Here is a 16350-nt window from a genome sequence, read left to right as displayed (position 1 = left end):
TATATACAAAAAGCCAATATTATTTTATTATCTATTAAAGTGTAAGGCATAAAGCATATGCAACTATTATATTTGAATTATTATATCATTTTTTCTATTTTTATTTTTTTATTTTTTAACATTAACAAAAAATTCAACTAAACAATTAATTCTTAAATATTTTATAAATAATATTTTGATTTTTGTAAACAATAAATATGTTACTATAAATGTGAATTAAAATATCAATTAATAATTTATAAAAAATATATAATCTTAACATAAAATATATCAAATCTATTAAAATTTTGAAAATGCATATCATATGAAAATTCATAAATTTTAATTACTAAAATGATTATTCCATTATTAATATTTTATTTTTATAAAATTTCGAAGTTAAAAATTATTTTTTATATAAAATGTAGATTAATGGAGATAGGTTCAATTTATATTATATTTTCAAATACTTTGTAAACAATACTTTTATTTTTGTATATAATAAATACATTGTTATTTAATGTAAATTAAAAGATTAATTAATAATTTATAAAAATTTAAGATATATACCAAATACAAATTTATAAAATTTAAGTATTAAAATAATTATTCTATTATGAATATTTTATTTGTATAAATTTTTAAAATAAAATTCATTTTTGACATATATATGTGTATTTTACAAATTAATTATTCCATTTATTTATAAAATACTAATTTTGAATATTGTTCTCTCTAATTTATAGTTGAAGTTTTTGAAAATAAATGAATGTTGTTTTTTGTTTGCATGTAAACATTAAGTTTAATAAAAGTTATTTTATTACACTTATTAACACAAAATAACAAATGGCTTTGTGGTTAATGCATGCCTGGGCATTGGGCGTGCATTGACCAACGTGGGTTCGAGTCACCCTACTCTCGTGTTTTTTATTGTGAGATGTTGCGTCATTGACCAACCATGGTCGATACGCTTCTGTATTGGTTGATACTATGCAATAAACATTGATACGGATACGGTGGTGCATCGGACCGATACACAGGACTGGCAGGATACACCTGCAATTGTAGCGTATCCCGTATCGGTGTAGCACGATACCAATACGTTACGCCCAATACGGGGCGTATCGTATCGATATTTTAGTCCTTGAATGAGGGTGGCTCATTGGGTTAAAACTTCAGGCATTTTCTCATCCTATTCAATTGATAACATACTCAAGAATAGGAAGGAGGTAGTAGATGCATTAGTTTTGAAACCCCTACAAGTTATGGAATAGGTACCACCACAAGAAGGTTTCTTAAAGTTAAACTTTGATGGCAACAGTAGGGGTAACAGAAGTGATGGTTGTGACAGAAGGGATTAGAAGAGCAAGAGAATTAAATATACAAAAATTAATTATAGAAGGATATTCAAAGGTGGTAATAGGATAGGTTGTTAAATCATGAAGAGGTTCCATGGAATATAACAAACGAAGTTAGGAGGATCAGATGGATGACAAGGAATTGTGCATATTGATATATGGTAGTGTGGGGACCATATCATGTATTTTTCATGATCTTCATGGGTTTATCATATGAAATCTAGGGATGAGGATCCGACCTTAGTGAGAAGCTTTTCCCAATTGATACTTAGCTTAATACTAGAATCAAAATATTTCATTCTGACAATGCCAAGTATTGTAATGTGTAGCGGCATATGGCCTAGTAGGGGCATTTCTGCCCATTCCTCATTGTATTTGTTATGAGTCGTCGCCCCAAGTATAAATACTAACTTAGGCACTGCCAGCATGAGACTTTGAATAAGATTTTTCTCTCTTCCCTCTTCTCTCTTCTCTCTTCTCTTATCTCTCTTCTCTGTTCTCTGTTCCTGTTCTATCAAACTACATGGTATCGGAGCTCTGATCTGGGCGCAAACTTCTCAGGTCGTGGTTTCCTTCCTTTTCTGGAAATCTTTTTTTTATTGAAGACTCCATCGAATTCTTCTTCTGGGCGCAACCTTCAGCCTCTGATTTTTCCTTTCTTCTCTCTTGGTCGCTGTACCAAGAAGAAGGGTGTGGTGGCAGCCGAATGCAATAAAAGATCTCCAGATCTGTGGTGGCAACCAAATGCAGTAAGAGATCTCTCTAGATCTGCGGTGGCAACCAAATGCAGTAAGGTGTTTTTCTGGATTTGTGGTGGCAGCCGAATGCATTAAAACTTGTTTTTCTGAGGGTTTTCTATGTGCTGTAAGTCGTGGAAGCTAGGTATGTACTGTTACATTCATACGTAAACATTTGACCACAGTGAATGTCACAGTTTTGAGGTTATAGGGACTGGTTGTCTCCTCCTCTTGTAAACCGAGGTGTTTCAGCTAAGAGTTATCAACCTACAGTACTGTTAAACCTTTTTCTTTTGGAGCCTCCTCATTTTTTCCAGAAGAAAACCCTCTATATCAGATTCGGTTTTTTGAAAAAACAGCAGTAGATTTTCTGTAGAAATGGCTACTGAGGATTCAGCAACCTCTGGTATTACTTCCCAGCAAGGAAACCTAAATGGGGGAATGGACGGCATGAATTTCTCTATCTCTATTACCCCCTTTGATGACCTGAACTATCTAGAATGGTCCAAAGGCATCAAACTTTATATCACAGCTAAGGGGAAGGCCGGTTATATAAGTGGAAAAATAAAAGAACCAAAGTCTGGTACTGCTGAACATGATCAATGGGATCAAGAAAACACCATGGTTATGTCATGGCTGTTAGGCTCCATGTTGCCTCATGTAAAGAAAATTTTCATATGGGCTGACACAGCTTGTGAAATTTGGGAACTAACCAAGGCAACCTATTCTGAACAGAGGCACTTTGCCAAGATTTATCAGCTTCAAGCAGAATCGTCTACTTGTAAGCAAGGGAACCGTAGTCTATCTACATACTATTCAGCCCTTACATCTGTCTGGAAGGAACTGGACTATTAGCGGACCATTGACTGGAAGAATGATGAAGATGCACAGGCCTACAAAAAACTTGTCTCCCAACAGCGGGTTCTTGCTTTCTTGCATGGGCTGAATCCAACTTATGAGCCTCTCCGGGTGCAGATTTTGGGAAGTGGGGAACTTCCTTCAATTCAGGAAGTATATGCTCTAGTCCAATCTAAAGAGAGCAGAAAAAATCTCATGAATGTTTCTGAGGGGGAGCAACTTGTTGCCCTAGTTGCAAGAGGGTGTAATACAGGAATGAAAAAGGGAGAACCAAGGAAGGGTGAAGATAAGGACAAACTGTGATGTACTCATTGCCAGAAGCCTAGACTCACTCGAGAAACCTGTTGGGAGTTGGTGGGGAAGCCCAAGTGGGCAACTAAAAATCAAGACACTTCAAAGAAGCCTCCTCAGAAGAAATTTACTTCTGCAAATCTGGCCACACAAGACTATCATCAAAATAATCATACTGTTTTTCTCCAAGAGCATCCTAGTGGTTCCGATCCCAAGGAAGACATCATCAACTCCCTCAGAGATCATTTGGAATTGTATGGTAGGACACTCGGGCAGATGAATAGGTCGGTTCCTACCCCTTCTACCTCATTCGCTTCTACATCAGGTAAAGGTGCTTCTGCATTTCATGTGTGTACCTCTACTCTCTAGTCACCTTGGGTCATTGACTCAGGGGCATCAAACCACATGACTGGTAAGTCAAATCTCTTTTAGACCTACACTCTTCTCTCTAGAAGGGATAAAGTGAGACTTGTTGATGGGTCTCTATCCACCATTGCTGGTCAGGGATCTGTTTCCCTTCCTGATGGCCTTGTCTTATCCCATACCCTTCATGTTCCTAAACTTCCTATTAATTTGTTATCTATAAGTAGTATCACTCAGTCCTTAAATTGTTGTGTAACTTTTTTCCCCATTCTTGTGTTTTCTAGGAATTAACCTTAGGGAGGACGATTGGTAAAGGAAATATGGTTGATGGCCTGTACATCTTGGAGAATAAAGTTGGTCATGCAGCATCAACCTTTGTGAGTCTTATGAGTCAATCTACAAACAGTCAACTGTGGTTATGGCATAATCGCCTTGGTCATTTGTCCTTTGAGTCTTTGAAAGTTATGTTTCCTGAATTGTTCAAGTCAGTGTCTATTACTAGTTTACATTGTCAAACGTGTCAGTTGAGTAAGCATTATAGAACACCTTTTTCATCAAATAATAAAAGATCTACTTTGCCTTTCCATGTTGCCTTCTCTGATGTTTGGGGCCCTGTAAACTACCTATTAAGGGTGGGTACAAGTACTTTATCAGCTTTATTGATGACTATTCGAGATACACATGGCTATATCCTATGCATTCGAGAGAAGAGGTACCCAAGATTGTGCAAGATTTACATCGCATTGTTTTCACTCAACTTCATGTTGAAGTCCAAATTTTAAAATCGGATAACGCAAAGGAGTATTTCCATCATGACTTAGCCGATTTTTCTCCTCTCATGGGTCTCTTCATAGAAGCTCATGTGCCAGAACACCACAACAGAATGGCGTTGCTGAAAGGAAGAACAGCCATCTCCTCGAAGTTGCCCGTAGTATGATGCTTCACATGCATGTTCCAAAACGGTTTTGGGTTGATGTTGTGATGGTTGCAGCTTATGTTATTAATCATATGCCATCGCGCCTCCTACAATACATGGCCCCACATCAACTCCTTTTCGCTCAATCCCCTTTATTCTCCATTCCCCTATGTGTGTTTGGGTGTAAATGTTATGTTCATGATCTTTCTCCTAACCGGGGTAAATTGGATCCCAAGTCTGTTCCATGTGTTTTCTTGGGTTATCCCTCTTCCCAGAAGGGTTACAAATGCTTCAATCCGATCACACATAAGTACTTTGTGTCGATGGATGTGTCCTTTTTTGAATCTGAACTCTTCTTCCAAGCCCTCTCCTCAGGGGAGAATAGTGTGAAGGAGGAGAGGCAAGCTCCAGCTCCTCAAATTCCTCTTCCCTTTATTCCTAACTCCTCCATTCCGTGTCTTCTTAAGGGGCGTCATAAGGGACTGCTGAATTCAAAGGTTGTGGGGCAACTTGAGACTACATATCCAGCACCATCTGACTCCTTGAAGGAAAATCCAGGTACCCTTGTTCCCTTTGATATTACTGAACCTATTGCTATTGATGATTCTACTAATGATCTCGATGTCCCAATTGCTCATAAAAAAGGGGTTCGATCATGTACTACTAAGCATCCTATTGCTCAATTCTTGTCCTATGAAAACATTGCTCCCCCATTTCGTGCCTTTTTGACTGCCATTGATTGTGTCTCCATTCCCAAAAGTGTTGCAGAAGCCTTATCTATACCTGAATGGACAGAGGCAATGAAGGAAGAAATTAGTGCTCTTCACAAAAACAACACCTGGGAATTGGTGAATCTTCCTGAAGGCAAGGAGCCAGTGGGATGCAAGTGGGTATTCATAGTAAAGCATAGAGCACATGGGTCAGTTGAGAGGTATAAAGCCAAGTTAGTTGCAAAAGGGTATACTCAGGTGTATGGGGTTGATTATGCTGAGACTTTTGCCCCGATTGCTAAAATGAACACTATTCGGATTATATTATCCTTGGCAGTTAACTTTGATTGGGAGCTCCTCCAATTGGACATCAAAAATGCATTCTTAAATGGGGATCTAGAAGAAGTGTACATGATTCAGCCTCCTAGATTTATAGCACAAGGGTGTGAAGGGAAAGTTTGCAAACTAAAAAAATCTTTATATGGTTTGAAACAATCCCCAAGGGCCTGGTTCAGTAGATTTCACTTGGCTCTTCAGCAAATTGGGTTCAAGCAGTGGCAATCTAACCATACTCTATGTCAAGAGAAACCAGAAGAATGTTGTGGTATTAATTGTCTATGTTGATGACATTGTGATTACGGGGAATTGGGACTCTGAGATTAAAAAGGTCAAAGAATCCCTTGCTATGCAATTTGAGGTGAAAGATCTGGGATAGCTACGTTCTTTCCAGGTATTGAGGTTGCCCGCTCAAAAAAGGGCATCTTCATTTCCCAAAGGAAGTATGTCCTAGATCTTTTGCAAGATGCGGGAAAGTTAGGAGCAAAGCCTATAGATTCTCCTATTGAAGAAAACCATCGGCTTGGTGATTGTATTGGAGAACCAGTGACAGATGTCAAGAAATTTCAAAGGTTGGTAGAAAGACTTCTCTACCTATCAATGACTCGGCCAGATATAGCTTATGATGTTGGTGTCCTTAGTTTATGCATGCACCAACCTCTTCCCATTTAGAGGCAGCTGAGAGGGTACTCAGGTATCTGAAGAAGTATCCAGGAACTAGGTTACTTTTCAAGAAACATGATCATATGAAAGTCGAAGTCTACACAGATGCAGATTGGGTTGGAGCAATTGATTATAGCAAACCAACTAGTGGATATTGTACCTTTGTTGGTGGAAACTTGGTCACTTGGAGAGCAAAAAACAAAGTGTATGGCCAGATCTAGTGCTAAGGCCGAGTATAGGGCCATGGGACATGGAATTGTTGAAGTACTATGGGTAAAGAATTTGATTAGAGAGTTTGGATCTCTGTTGATAGCCCAATGTCTCTCTACTGTGACAACAAGGCAGCCATTAATATTGCTTCCAATCCAGTTCTTCATGATAGGACCAAGCATATTGAAGTTGACAAGCACTTCATAATGGAGAAAATTGAAAAGGGGGAAGTTTGTACTCCTTACAAGGAACAACTAGCTGATGTTCTTACAAAGGGTCTTCACTATTTACGGCATAATGAACTATGTGACAAGTTGGGCATGATTAACATACATGCTCCAACTTGAGGGGGAGTGTTGTAATGTGTAGCGGCCTTTGGCCTAGTAGGGGCATTCCTGCCCTTTCCTCATTGTATTTGTTATGAGCTGTCACCCTAAATATTAACTTAGGCACCGCCTGCGTGAGACTTTGAATAAGATTTTTCTCTCTTCCCTCTTCTCTCTTCTTTGTTCTATGTTCCTGTTCTATCAAACTACACCAAGTAATATTTTGAGAAGAACCTCACATTTTATTTATAGGAGAGGGTGGGCATTGGTGCAACGGTTGGGTTGCTCCATTTTGACCTGGTTGATGAGGGTTCAAATCTTGGAAACAGCCTCACTGTATTTGCAGGGGTAAGGCTGCATACATCTGCCCCTCCCCAGACCCCACATTGGCAGGAACCTCATTGCACTGCCCTTACATCTTACTTTCAGGAGTATGGGATCATTCACTAGAGTTCTTGTGGTTACACCCCTTAACAAAATAGTGTGGCCGAGAGAAAGAGTAGGCACATTCTTAAGGTAGCTAGAACCATGATTTTCAATAGCCATATTCCTATACAATTCTGGCGAGATGCTATTCATACTGTTGTCTTTCTCATAAAAAAGATACCTTCACGGATTCTAAGTTTTAAGACTCCATTTAGATCTTGGTGATTTGTTTACTATACCTCCCTGTGTTTTTCGGCACGCCTGTTTTGTTCATATTCTTGGTCTCCTCAGGTCAAATTTGATCCCAACGCTGCAGTAAAGTGTTATCTTCTTGAGATATGCACAAGATTAGAAGAGATATTGTTGCTATGACCCTATTGCTAGGAGCCTAGGACAAGGAATTTTCAATGGATGTTACCTTTTTTGCTCAAGGGCATATGAGGAGTGTTGTTGAGGAAATTCTTACCTTTTCTTCTTCATATTCCTCGGATGTACGAAGCAAACGGTTGTTGCAAGATTGAATGTAGAGGTCAAGTGTAGAGCAATGGCTCACGGAGTATCTAAAGCTATTTGGATGCATTCTCTCCTCAAGGAACTACAAATACCTAAACAGAAGCCTTTGATTCTATATTGTGACAACCAAAACGCAATTAACATTTATCACAACCCGGTGTAGAATGAAAGGATGAAGCATATAGAGATAGATTGACATTTCATAAGAGAGAAGGTTCTTGTTAGAGATGTATTTCTTAAATTTATTAAGATAAATCAACAATCGGAAGACATCTATTCCTAAGTTGAATACAAAAGGGCACTAGGCAAGTTGAGCATGATTGATATCTACAAGTGTGTGTTGAAATATGGGCCTACAACTTTATTTATTTTTATTTTTATTTAGTTATGGGTTGATTAATTAATGGGCCTGCTCGGCAACAATCTTATTCACATTTTATCTTTTCTTATTGCTGCTTCTAGTTAAGGAGCAGAGAAGTTATTTTACTCGTTGTAAATTATAAAGAATAATAAAAGTGACTAGGGTGAAAGTAAGAATCCCTACAATTGCTTTCTCCCAACCTGTTTCTTTTTCTCCCTCTTATCTTTCTTTTCCTCTGATTTCAGAACAATTTTATTCTTCTTTATTTTATTTTTTTCTACTGCAAATATACATGATTTGTTGCTGTTCTGAGTTTATAACTCAGTACAAAACTTTAGGAAAAGGTCATTGAGCAATAATTACGATATGAAACAAACATATCAAAAACCAATTTGGATCAATATCAGGGAGATCAACGATGGAAGATATCGTTTTAGAGATTGATGAAGAAGTTTAGGGAACAGAGGAGAGATCAACATTTGGTATTTAATGAATTAGAAAATAGGGAGACAAGAAAACTAACATTTCAATGAACTAACTATACATTTACCAGAGGTCTGATGGTATACATTGCTTGCTGATGATATAGTGCTGATTGATAAGACCAAAGATAGGTTGAATGCAAAGATAGAAAAATGGAAAGAAACTTTAGAATCAAAAGATTTCAAGAGAAGTCAGACTAGGACCGTATTCATGTATTGCAATTTTAGTAAAAATAGTAGTAACAGTGGTAGTTCAATTAAAATTGATAATCAGGAGACATCCCAGACTAAAAACTTTCAATACCTTGGATCACTCACCTATAAGGAGAAAGTAAAAGACGTTGCCTAACATTGCTATATGGGACAAAATGTTTGGCAGTCAGAAAATATGTTAAAAGAACATGTGTAACTTGACAAGGATGTTAACATGGATGGTGGCAAAACTAGAAATGATATAGTCATGTGTATACGCAACCAACGACCGCACAAGATGAGGAGTAGAATGAAAGAAAAGAACATGGTTCTATTGGTAAGTGGTTGTGGAGATTTCTGCAAGAAACTGAGAAATTGTGGCATAAGGTGGTGGTTAGCATGGGCTCTCTGGGAATGGTGGGATGCTGGAGTATCCAATAGGGTATCTAGTGCATCCCCTTGGATAAGGGGGTTTTTTTATCAGTAAACAAGTATTTTATTAAAATTCAGACTGTGAACAGTTTATACAACTTGGTGATTGGACTGTTTATCCCCTTTAATCACTCTATGCTATCCCCTCATTACAGTGCATCCCAAAACAATTGCTGTCTCAATAACCCCTGTTTCGCTAAACCATCAGATAGCCCATTTGCACTTCTTCGAACCCATTTAAATTCAGCCTCAACCTCCTTTGCAATCTTCTCCACTTCCCTAATCACATGTTTAAACGTCCATGGGGTATGGCTGCTGTTTGCTGCCCTTAGATTACTACTTTTGAGTCCCCTTCCACTTCAACATGTCTGCATCCTAGCTGTTTGGGTTCAGCCTTCAGTGAGTTTCTGGTGCCAATCGGTCCTGAGAACATACCCAATATCCTCCTTTCAGAATTTCTGAATACTCCTCTTATTCATAAGGTTCTTCCTCAATTTCTTAATTACATCAGGTATGATCTCAACTCAGGTAATAAAATCAAATTCAGGGAAGATCTTTGGGTGGGTGAAGTTCCTTTAAAGGAGTTATTCCCTTCACTATTTGCTCTCTCATTGTTCGAAGAAAACCCTATCCCTGATTCCATAATTCCCTCTCCATCCGGTTCTGGTTTTGGTGGAACTTAGGCTTTCATAATAATATAAGAGATACAGAATTGGGCTACGTTTCGGACCAACTACAAGTTCTGGAGGGGGTCTTATTAGATGTTTTTTTTTCTGAAAGAAGTTAACTGAGGTCTTATTAGATGTTAGTAAGGGGGATAGCCGTATTTGGTCTAGCCATCCTTCAGGGGTATTCAGCTGTACTTCATTCCTCAGATCTTTGTCTTCTTCAGTCCCTCCCCATTCGCCTTTCCCTGTTAAAGAGGTTTTGGCCTGTCCTATCCCTCCCAAAGTGGGAACTTTTTGCTGGGAGGACTTCCATGGTGCTATTAATACTTGTGACTTATGCAAAGGAAGAGACCTGACAGGTATCTTTCCCAAAATTGGTTTGTTCTGTGTGAATCTAATGGTGAAACTGCTTATCATCTTCTAATTTCCTGCCCCTTTGCTTGCTGTATATGGGATTGGATTTTTTTACCTTTCAGTTGCAGGCAGAAAACTCCAATTGATCTGGACAAACTGTTAGATTCTACTACTTTCAGGTGGCCAAAAAGAAGGGGGGCACTGTTGTGGAAATGTACGAGGGCTGCAGTGACTTGGACAGTTTAGGAGGAAAGAAATTTAAGAATCTTTGAGGAAAAAGGAGAAGCAAAGACTCCTTGATAGAAGGCATCATGGTAAAGATGGCACATTGGGTGGAAACAATGAATTTATTCTCAGACTTTACTCATGATGATATAATAAGGTTGTGGGGCACAGTTGCAGCTTAGTCTTCTTCAAAGAAAAAGATTTTAAGAGACTGGGACCACCTGAAAATGGATTCCTCAAATTGAACTTCGACAGCAGTAGTTTTGGCAACCGAGGTCCTGGAATTGGAGGGGTGATAAGGGATGGGAAAGGAGTAATTGTCAGCCTGTTCTCGGGATCGATAAGGATAGGGGACTCAACAATAGCAGAGATGAAGGCAGTGGTTTTTGGGGTTTAAAGAGCTGTGGAGATTGGGGTAACAAAGTTGATAGTTGAAGGTGATTCTAAGGTTATTACCAGCTAGCTGTAATGAAATGAGAAGACTCCTTGGTGCTCCAGGAATGAAATTAAAAACTTTTAGGAGCCTGTCAAGGGATTTGCAAATGGTCTTATAATGGATTCCAAGATCAGCCAACCACCAAGCAGATCACTTAGCTAAGCAAGGGGTTAGCAGAGAGCATTGTTTCTGGGCTGAAGTGTAAAATAAAATGATTAAAGTCTTTCTGTTGTTTAATGCTACTGTGTTAAGTATGTAAGAGGTAGCCGAGGCTACATAAAATCTGTATCGCTTTCCCTTAATAAATTTTCTGTTGCTGATCAAAAAAACTAAAAAAAAAAATGAGGTATAAGTAGACTAATGTGCTCAAAACTCATTCTAAGAACTTTGGAGCCAAAAACATTTAGCTTCACAAAAGAACCATTTTTGCCTCAAAACTCAGTCTTCAAATAATGATTTTCGGAGAAGAATTTTAACCAAACATAGCCTAAATAACCTCTAATATACTTCAGCAATGACTATGAAACCTGAACATAAAAAGACTATGTTGAGATAAGACTCGGGAACAGTTTGATAACAGCCGAAGTAGCTGATTTAAAAGACCCATTGCCTTGTCTTTTAGTGGATAAAATAATTAAATAATCAAACATTCAAGGGCATTGTAATCAACCCAACTTAATCTTGCATTAAGGAGTTAACAACCTCCTTAAAAACTTATAATCATTTTTGTGATTAGAAACCTCCAGGCTTTAAAATTTAAAAAGCTCACTAAACCCTTCTTTGACCCAGTCTTTTTTCATCAACCCAGCCAAGTCTACATATCTGGTCATGAGACACATGATTCATTTTTTTGGTAATAGATCAAGGAGAATTCTATTAATAATAAGTCACTAAAACCTACTAATGTGCCTAAATTAATGTATCTTTATTTAAAAAGTAACCGTTTTATATTTAAATAGTGTCACCTAATTAAAGGATTTGTTCACATTAGACTTTTACCTAATTAACTGAACACTTATAGCTGTGACTGCTGTGTAACCTAATTAATAGATTTATCAAGAAACAACACAAACAAATCTAACTCATTGTCATAAGAGGGGGGGAGAGAGAGAGAGGATGCAGTTGTTATTACCAGCAAGCTAGACGGTAACAGTGGCTGGCATGCAATTGTTATTACATGTCAATAGAGCATCTTAACACATGCACATGCACACAACAGGAAGGGAGACTGTATTTGCCTTGGTTTTCGGAAGGGGATAGAAGCAAGGGAACAGAACAGAGGATGAAAAGAAAATTAAATAGAAATAGAAGAATAATAAAGTTATCCAACAACTCATTCCAGCTTATTTCTAGGAGACATAATTTTAGCCATATAGAGAATGGATTAAACATCCAGACCATCAATTAGAAAAGGGGAGCAACTGGATGAGAATGTTAAATAGAAATAGAAGAATAATAAAGTTATCCAACAACTCACTCCAGCTTATTTCTAGGAGACATTATTTTAGCCACATGGAGAATGGATTAAACAATCCAGACCATCAATCAGAAAAGGGAGCAATTGGATGATTGGATTGGCCCGTATGATAAGTTCAATTTCTCATATTAATGTGCCACCACCACTCCATTTTTATTCATTTCCCCAATTTTAAGCAAAAGATCTTGGCTAACTTCCCAACTACTAACACCTTTTCATCATCAATGGCATCTTTCCAACTAATTTTCATTAAAATTGTTATTCCCAGTTGTTGCATTTCAACAGGTTATCAATATGAAAATAAAGAACTGTATAATGCATGTAAAAGAAATTCTATGTCAACATGTTGGAAGAATTGAACATGGTCAGATGGTCTACATAAAAATAAAAAAGGCATGGACTCATTTATTGGGTTATGATTTAATTTCCTCTTAAAAACAAGAGCAAAAGGCTAGACACACCACACTGCTGGAACAGAGTGAGTTCACTCAGAGGCGGAAGTGTAGCTGAAAATTGGTGCAAGCCAGGCCTAACCATCTAGCAAATCCAAATGATCAAGTTTGGGTTACATAGGTTAGCCTGTGGGCCAGCAGGCTTCATTTCAAATCCTATTAAATAAACAAGCCACAACTCCCATCTACAAGACTACAACCTTACAGTGGCATGGATTAAAAGTAACCGTCAGAGTACAAAGATGTTATAACCTATACCTGGAGATAACTTGAATACTCTGAAGCGCCATAAACTGTGCCTGACAAATGACAAGATGAAGGCAAAGTCAATTACAGGTTTAGAACTGAGATTTTCACGACAGAATTGATGCAACATGTCAGTATACCTGATGTATGACCAATGTTTGATTGCTGATAATAGGGCAAGGATGTCCCCCCACCTTGGGAGAGTGCACCATAACTAAAAAAGCAAGAACAGAATTTCTTTAGTATTTAAAAATCAGCAATACACACTGAAACAAACAATCAACTTGGTGAGGACAAATCAGAAATCAAATGTTAAACATGATTATCCATTTATACTTTTCCAAGCATATTAAACAACAAAAGGTATTATCATATGCCTAGTGCAAGAACAAACTAAACAAGAAAAACCTTGTTCCCGGGAAGTAACTATCCAAATGAACACAAGGATACACTCTCCGATCTAGATATTGCATATCATCATCCTGCAACACCAAGTTAACTTAGCGATCATCCCAAGTGTTCTATAACTACATCAGTACAATAATTTATTAAAACTGGGAGTTACCAATGCAGAAAATGGACGCTTCACTCCAGACATGGGGTATGCATAATCTTGATTGACAAAGCCTGGAAAGATAATCAGGTATCCGCATATCAAAATCCTCATGAGTTATTCCTTGTATTAAGTTCAATCATTTTAACCAGAAAACAACAATAGGAAGAAAAAGGGAGCATAATTCCAATATAAATGCTGGCAGTTTCATTCTATGCTTATGGAATATGAAAACACTGTGCACCCAAGCATATATATGGACATTGACACTGAAATAGCACTTGAGGGATTTTTCTCTTAAAAAGAGATAAAAAAAGTCTTCTTTTCCTCAAATCCATAATAGGTGACTAAAAAACCTCAAACCCATAAATGAAAAACTGAACATGAATACTGAATTATTGATTTTGCAAAGCTGAGTTTTTTTGTTACAATAACAACAATTTCATTAATTAGACTGTGAATATAGTAAAAGCAGGGAGGTAAAAATTCTTAACTCCCCCTAGTGAGAACAAAGCCCCAAACAAAGTCTAAAATTACAAACCCAAAATAAAGCTTCCCTAACCACCCCAATCTTTGCTAACTCGTCAGCAAATGGGTTAGCAGATCTCTTCACCCAACTGAACTTCACTTCCATGTCCATGACCAGCCACTTAAACTTTTTCTTTTTATTTCTATACCCCCATAGACCAGCCTTATGTTCTTTCAGCCACCCTACTACCACCTCTGAATTCTCTTCAATTATAAGTTTTCTGATATTCATCATTTCATCTCCTTCGCTTTTTGGGCACCTTCCACAGCTGCGCAGATCTCAGCTCTGATAGATTCCCCCATCCCTATTGGGCCTGAGAACAGAGCTAAGACTGACCCATTCTCATCCCTAAACACACCCCCAATACCTGAAGGTCCCGGATTCCCTCTGCTACTCCCATCAAGTTCAGTTTTATGAAGCTGGATGGTGGGGGACTCCATGAAATTCTCAGGTCTGTTTTGATCTGGTTACACTTGGCAATCTCACCCCACTTTCTAAGCAAGTCATCAACAGTGAAATATTTAAACAACCGAGGATTTCAACCACTGTACTACCCTGAAATGTATCAGGTCTATCAATTCTTCAGCACTCCTCTCTTTTCCAGAAAAAACTCCTTGAATTCCTTTCCTCCCACAAAGACCAGCAAACTGCAGCCCTTAGGCATCTCCACATAATCCTGCCTTTTTTTCCACTGCCACCTGAAGAAAGAAGAAGAAAATAACATCTGCAAGCTCCTAGGAGGGAGCCAACTGCACCCAAAAAGGGAAAGTGCCCATTCCCAAATCATTCTTGCATACTGGCAAGAGACCAACATATGGAAACCAGTTTCCCCATCGGCTCTACAGAGAACACACCAGTGTGGGGATAAGCATGTCTTGGGTCTCTTTTTTTTAATCAGATCACTAGTGTTGACTCTTTCCAGAAACGTTTCAAAAACTCCCAACCCTAGGTGGAATTGGCTTACCCCAGATCTTTTTAACAAGGAAAGGGGGGTCCAACAAACTGATCGGCTCAGTTAACGTTTTGAAGAAAGAAGCAGAAGAGAACAGGCCTGAGGGATTAGGTGTCCAAATTCTGGTGCCCTCCTTTGTGGGATCCAAGAAAATACATTTGAGAAGACCAAGGAGAGACGAAATGCTGTTCAGGTCAGTATCTCTAACAGCCCTTCTTAACCCCAGATTCCAACCAAACCCAAAGTTGGAAGAAGAAGGGACAAGGAAAGAAGATTTAGGCTCATTTTTCAGATCAGATAGGGCATATAAAGATGGAAAGTGGTCCTTTAAAGGGGCATTCCCTAACCAAATTTGTTCCCAAAACTTTATGGAATTAATGCAATGAAGGTAGAGTTCAAGCCAGGATTAATTACACCCCTTCTGTAGAACTCATCAAAGACTAGCATTATGTCCCTTTCCAAAACATCCCAACAGTCTTGATAAAACGCCATTGTGAAACCATCTGGGCCTAGAGCTTTTGTTTTGTCCATAGAAAATACTGCCTCCCTGATTTCCTTCACTTCAAATCTTCTTTCCAATCATTGCCTGTTTTCTGCCCCTATATCTGGCCAATCCATCCCTTCTACCCACACCCTCCCATTTAGAGGCCTTCTGAAGATGGACTTAAAATGTTCTATAAGTGCCCCTGCTATCTCATCCTGGGTAGTCAAGACCGACCCATCAACTTCCAATCTAGAGATGGAATTTTTCCTCCTCCTGCCATTTGCCACTGAATGAAAACATCTAGTGTTTCTGTCACCCTCCTTTAGCCACTTGCATCAGGATTTCTGCCTCCAGCTTACTTCCTCCTTATACAACAACTCTTCCAACTGCCTCCTCAAGCTCCCTCTCTATTCTTTATCTCCCTCTTTAGAAAATCCCCTTTCTTCTTTTAGGTCCAACACCTCAATTTGGTCCATCAGCGACCTTTTCGTTTCCTCTACCCTTCCATACTCCAATTGGATCCACTCCCTAATCTTAACTTTCAGGTATTGAAGTTTCTTATGAAATCGCATACCTTCCCAATCCACTGAAGGGTGGCACCGATCCCACCAGTCTCTGACTCTGTGTAAATCCTGGGTGAAGTAACCACATATTTTCAAACCTAAAGGGGGTAGGTCCACCACTCCTTTCCTCCTTGCAAATCACAATGGGCCAAAGATCTTATGTCAATCTCGAAAGAGCTCTAGACGTTAGGTTTCCCCAATGTTCTTCCCAATCTGTTGAGAATAGAAACCAATCCAGTTTAGATAAAATCGGGTTTG

The 16350-nt window shown here is 38.4% G+C and overlaps 1 protein-coding gene across 6 annotated transcripts in view; it reads right to left on the bottom strand.

Moving 5' to 3' along the window:
• Positions 1 to 16350, bottom strand: part of LOC104604130 (uncharacterized) — a 54369-nt gene that overhangs the window by 10922 nt on the left and 27097 nt on the right. For all 6 annotated transcript variants that reach the window (XM_010268366.3, XM_088898137.1, XM_010268363.3 and 3 more), the window contains 4 exons: positions 13577 to 13638; positions 13420 to 13493; positions 13152 to 13225; positions 13024 to 13064 (listed from right to left, as the gene is read on the bottom strand). In XM_010268366.3, coding sequence (XP_010266668.1) covers positions 13024 to 13064; positions 13152 to 13225; positions 13420 to 13493; positions 13577 to 13638 — 251 coding nt within the window. The remainder of the gene's footprint in view (positions 1 to 13023; positions 13065 to 13151; positions 13226 to 13419; positions 13494 to 13576; positions 13639 to 16350) is intronic.

The sequence above is a fragment of the Nelumbo nucifera genome, chromosome 2 (genome assembly GCF_055504915.1).
Source record: "Nelumbo nucifera cultivar China Antique chromosome 2, China Antique-T2T, whole genome shotgun sequence".
Lineage (NCBI taxonomy): Eukaryota > Viridiplantae > Streptophyta > Magnoliopsida > Proteales > Nelumbonaceae > Nelumbo > Nelumbo nucifera.
This window is presented reverse-complemented; position numbering and strand designations above follow the sequence as displayed.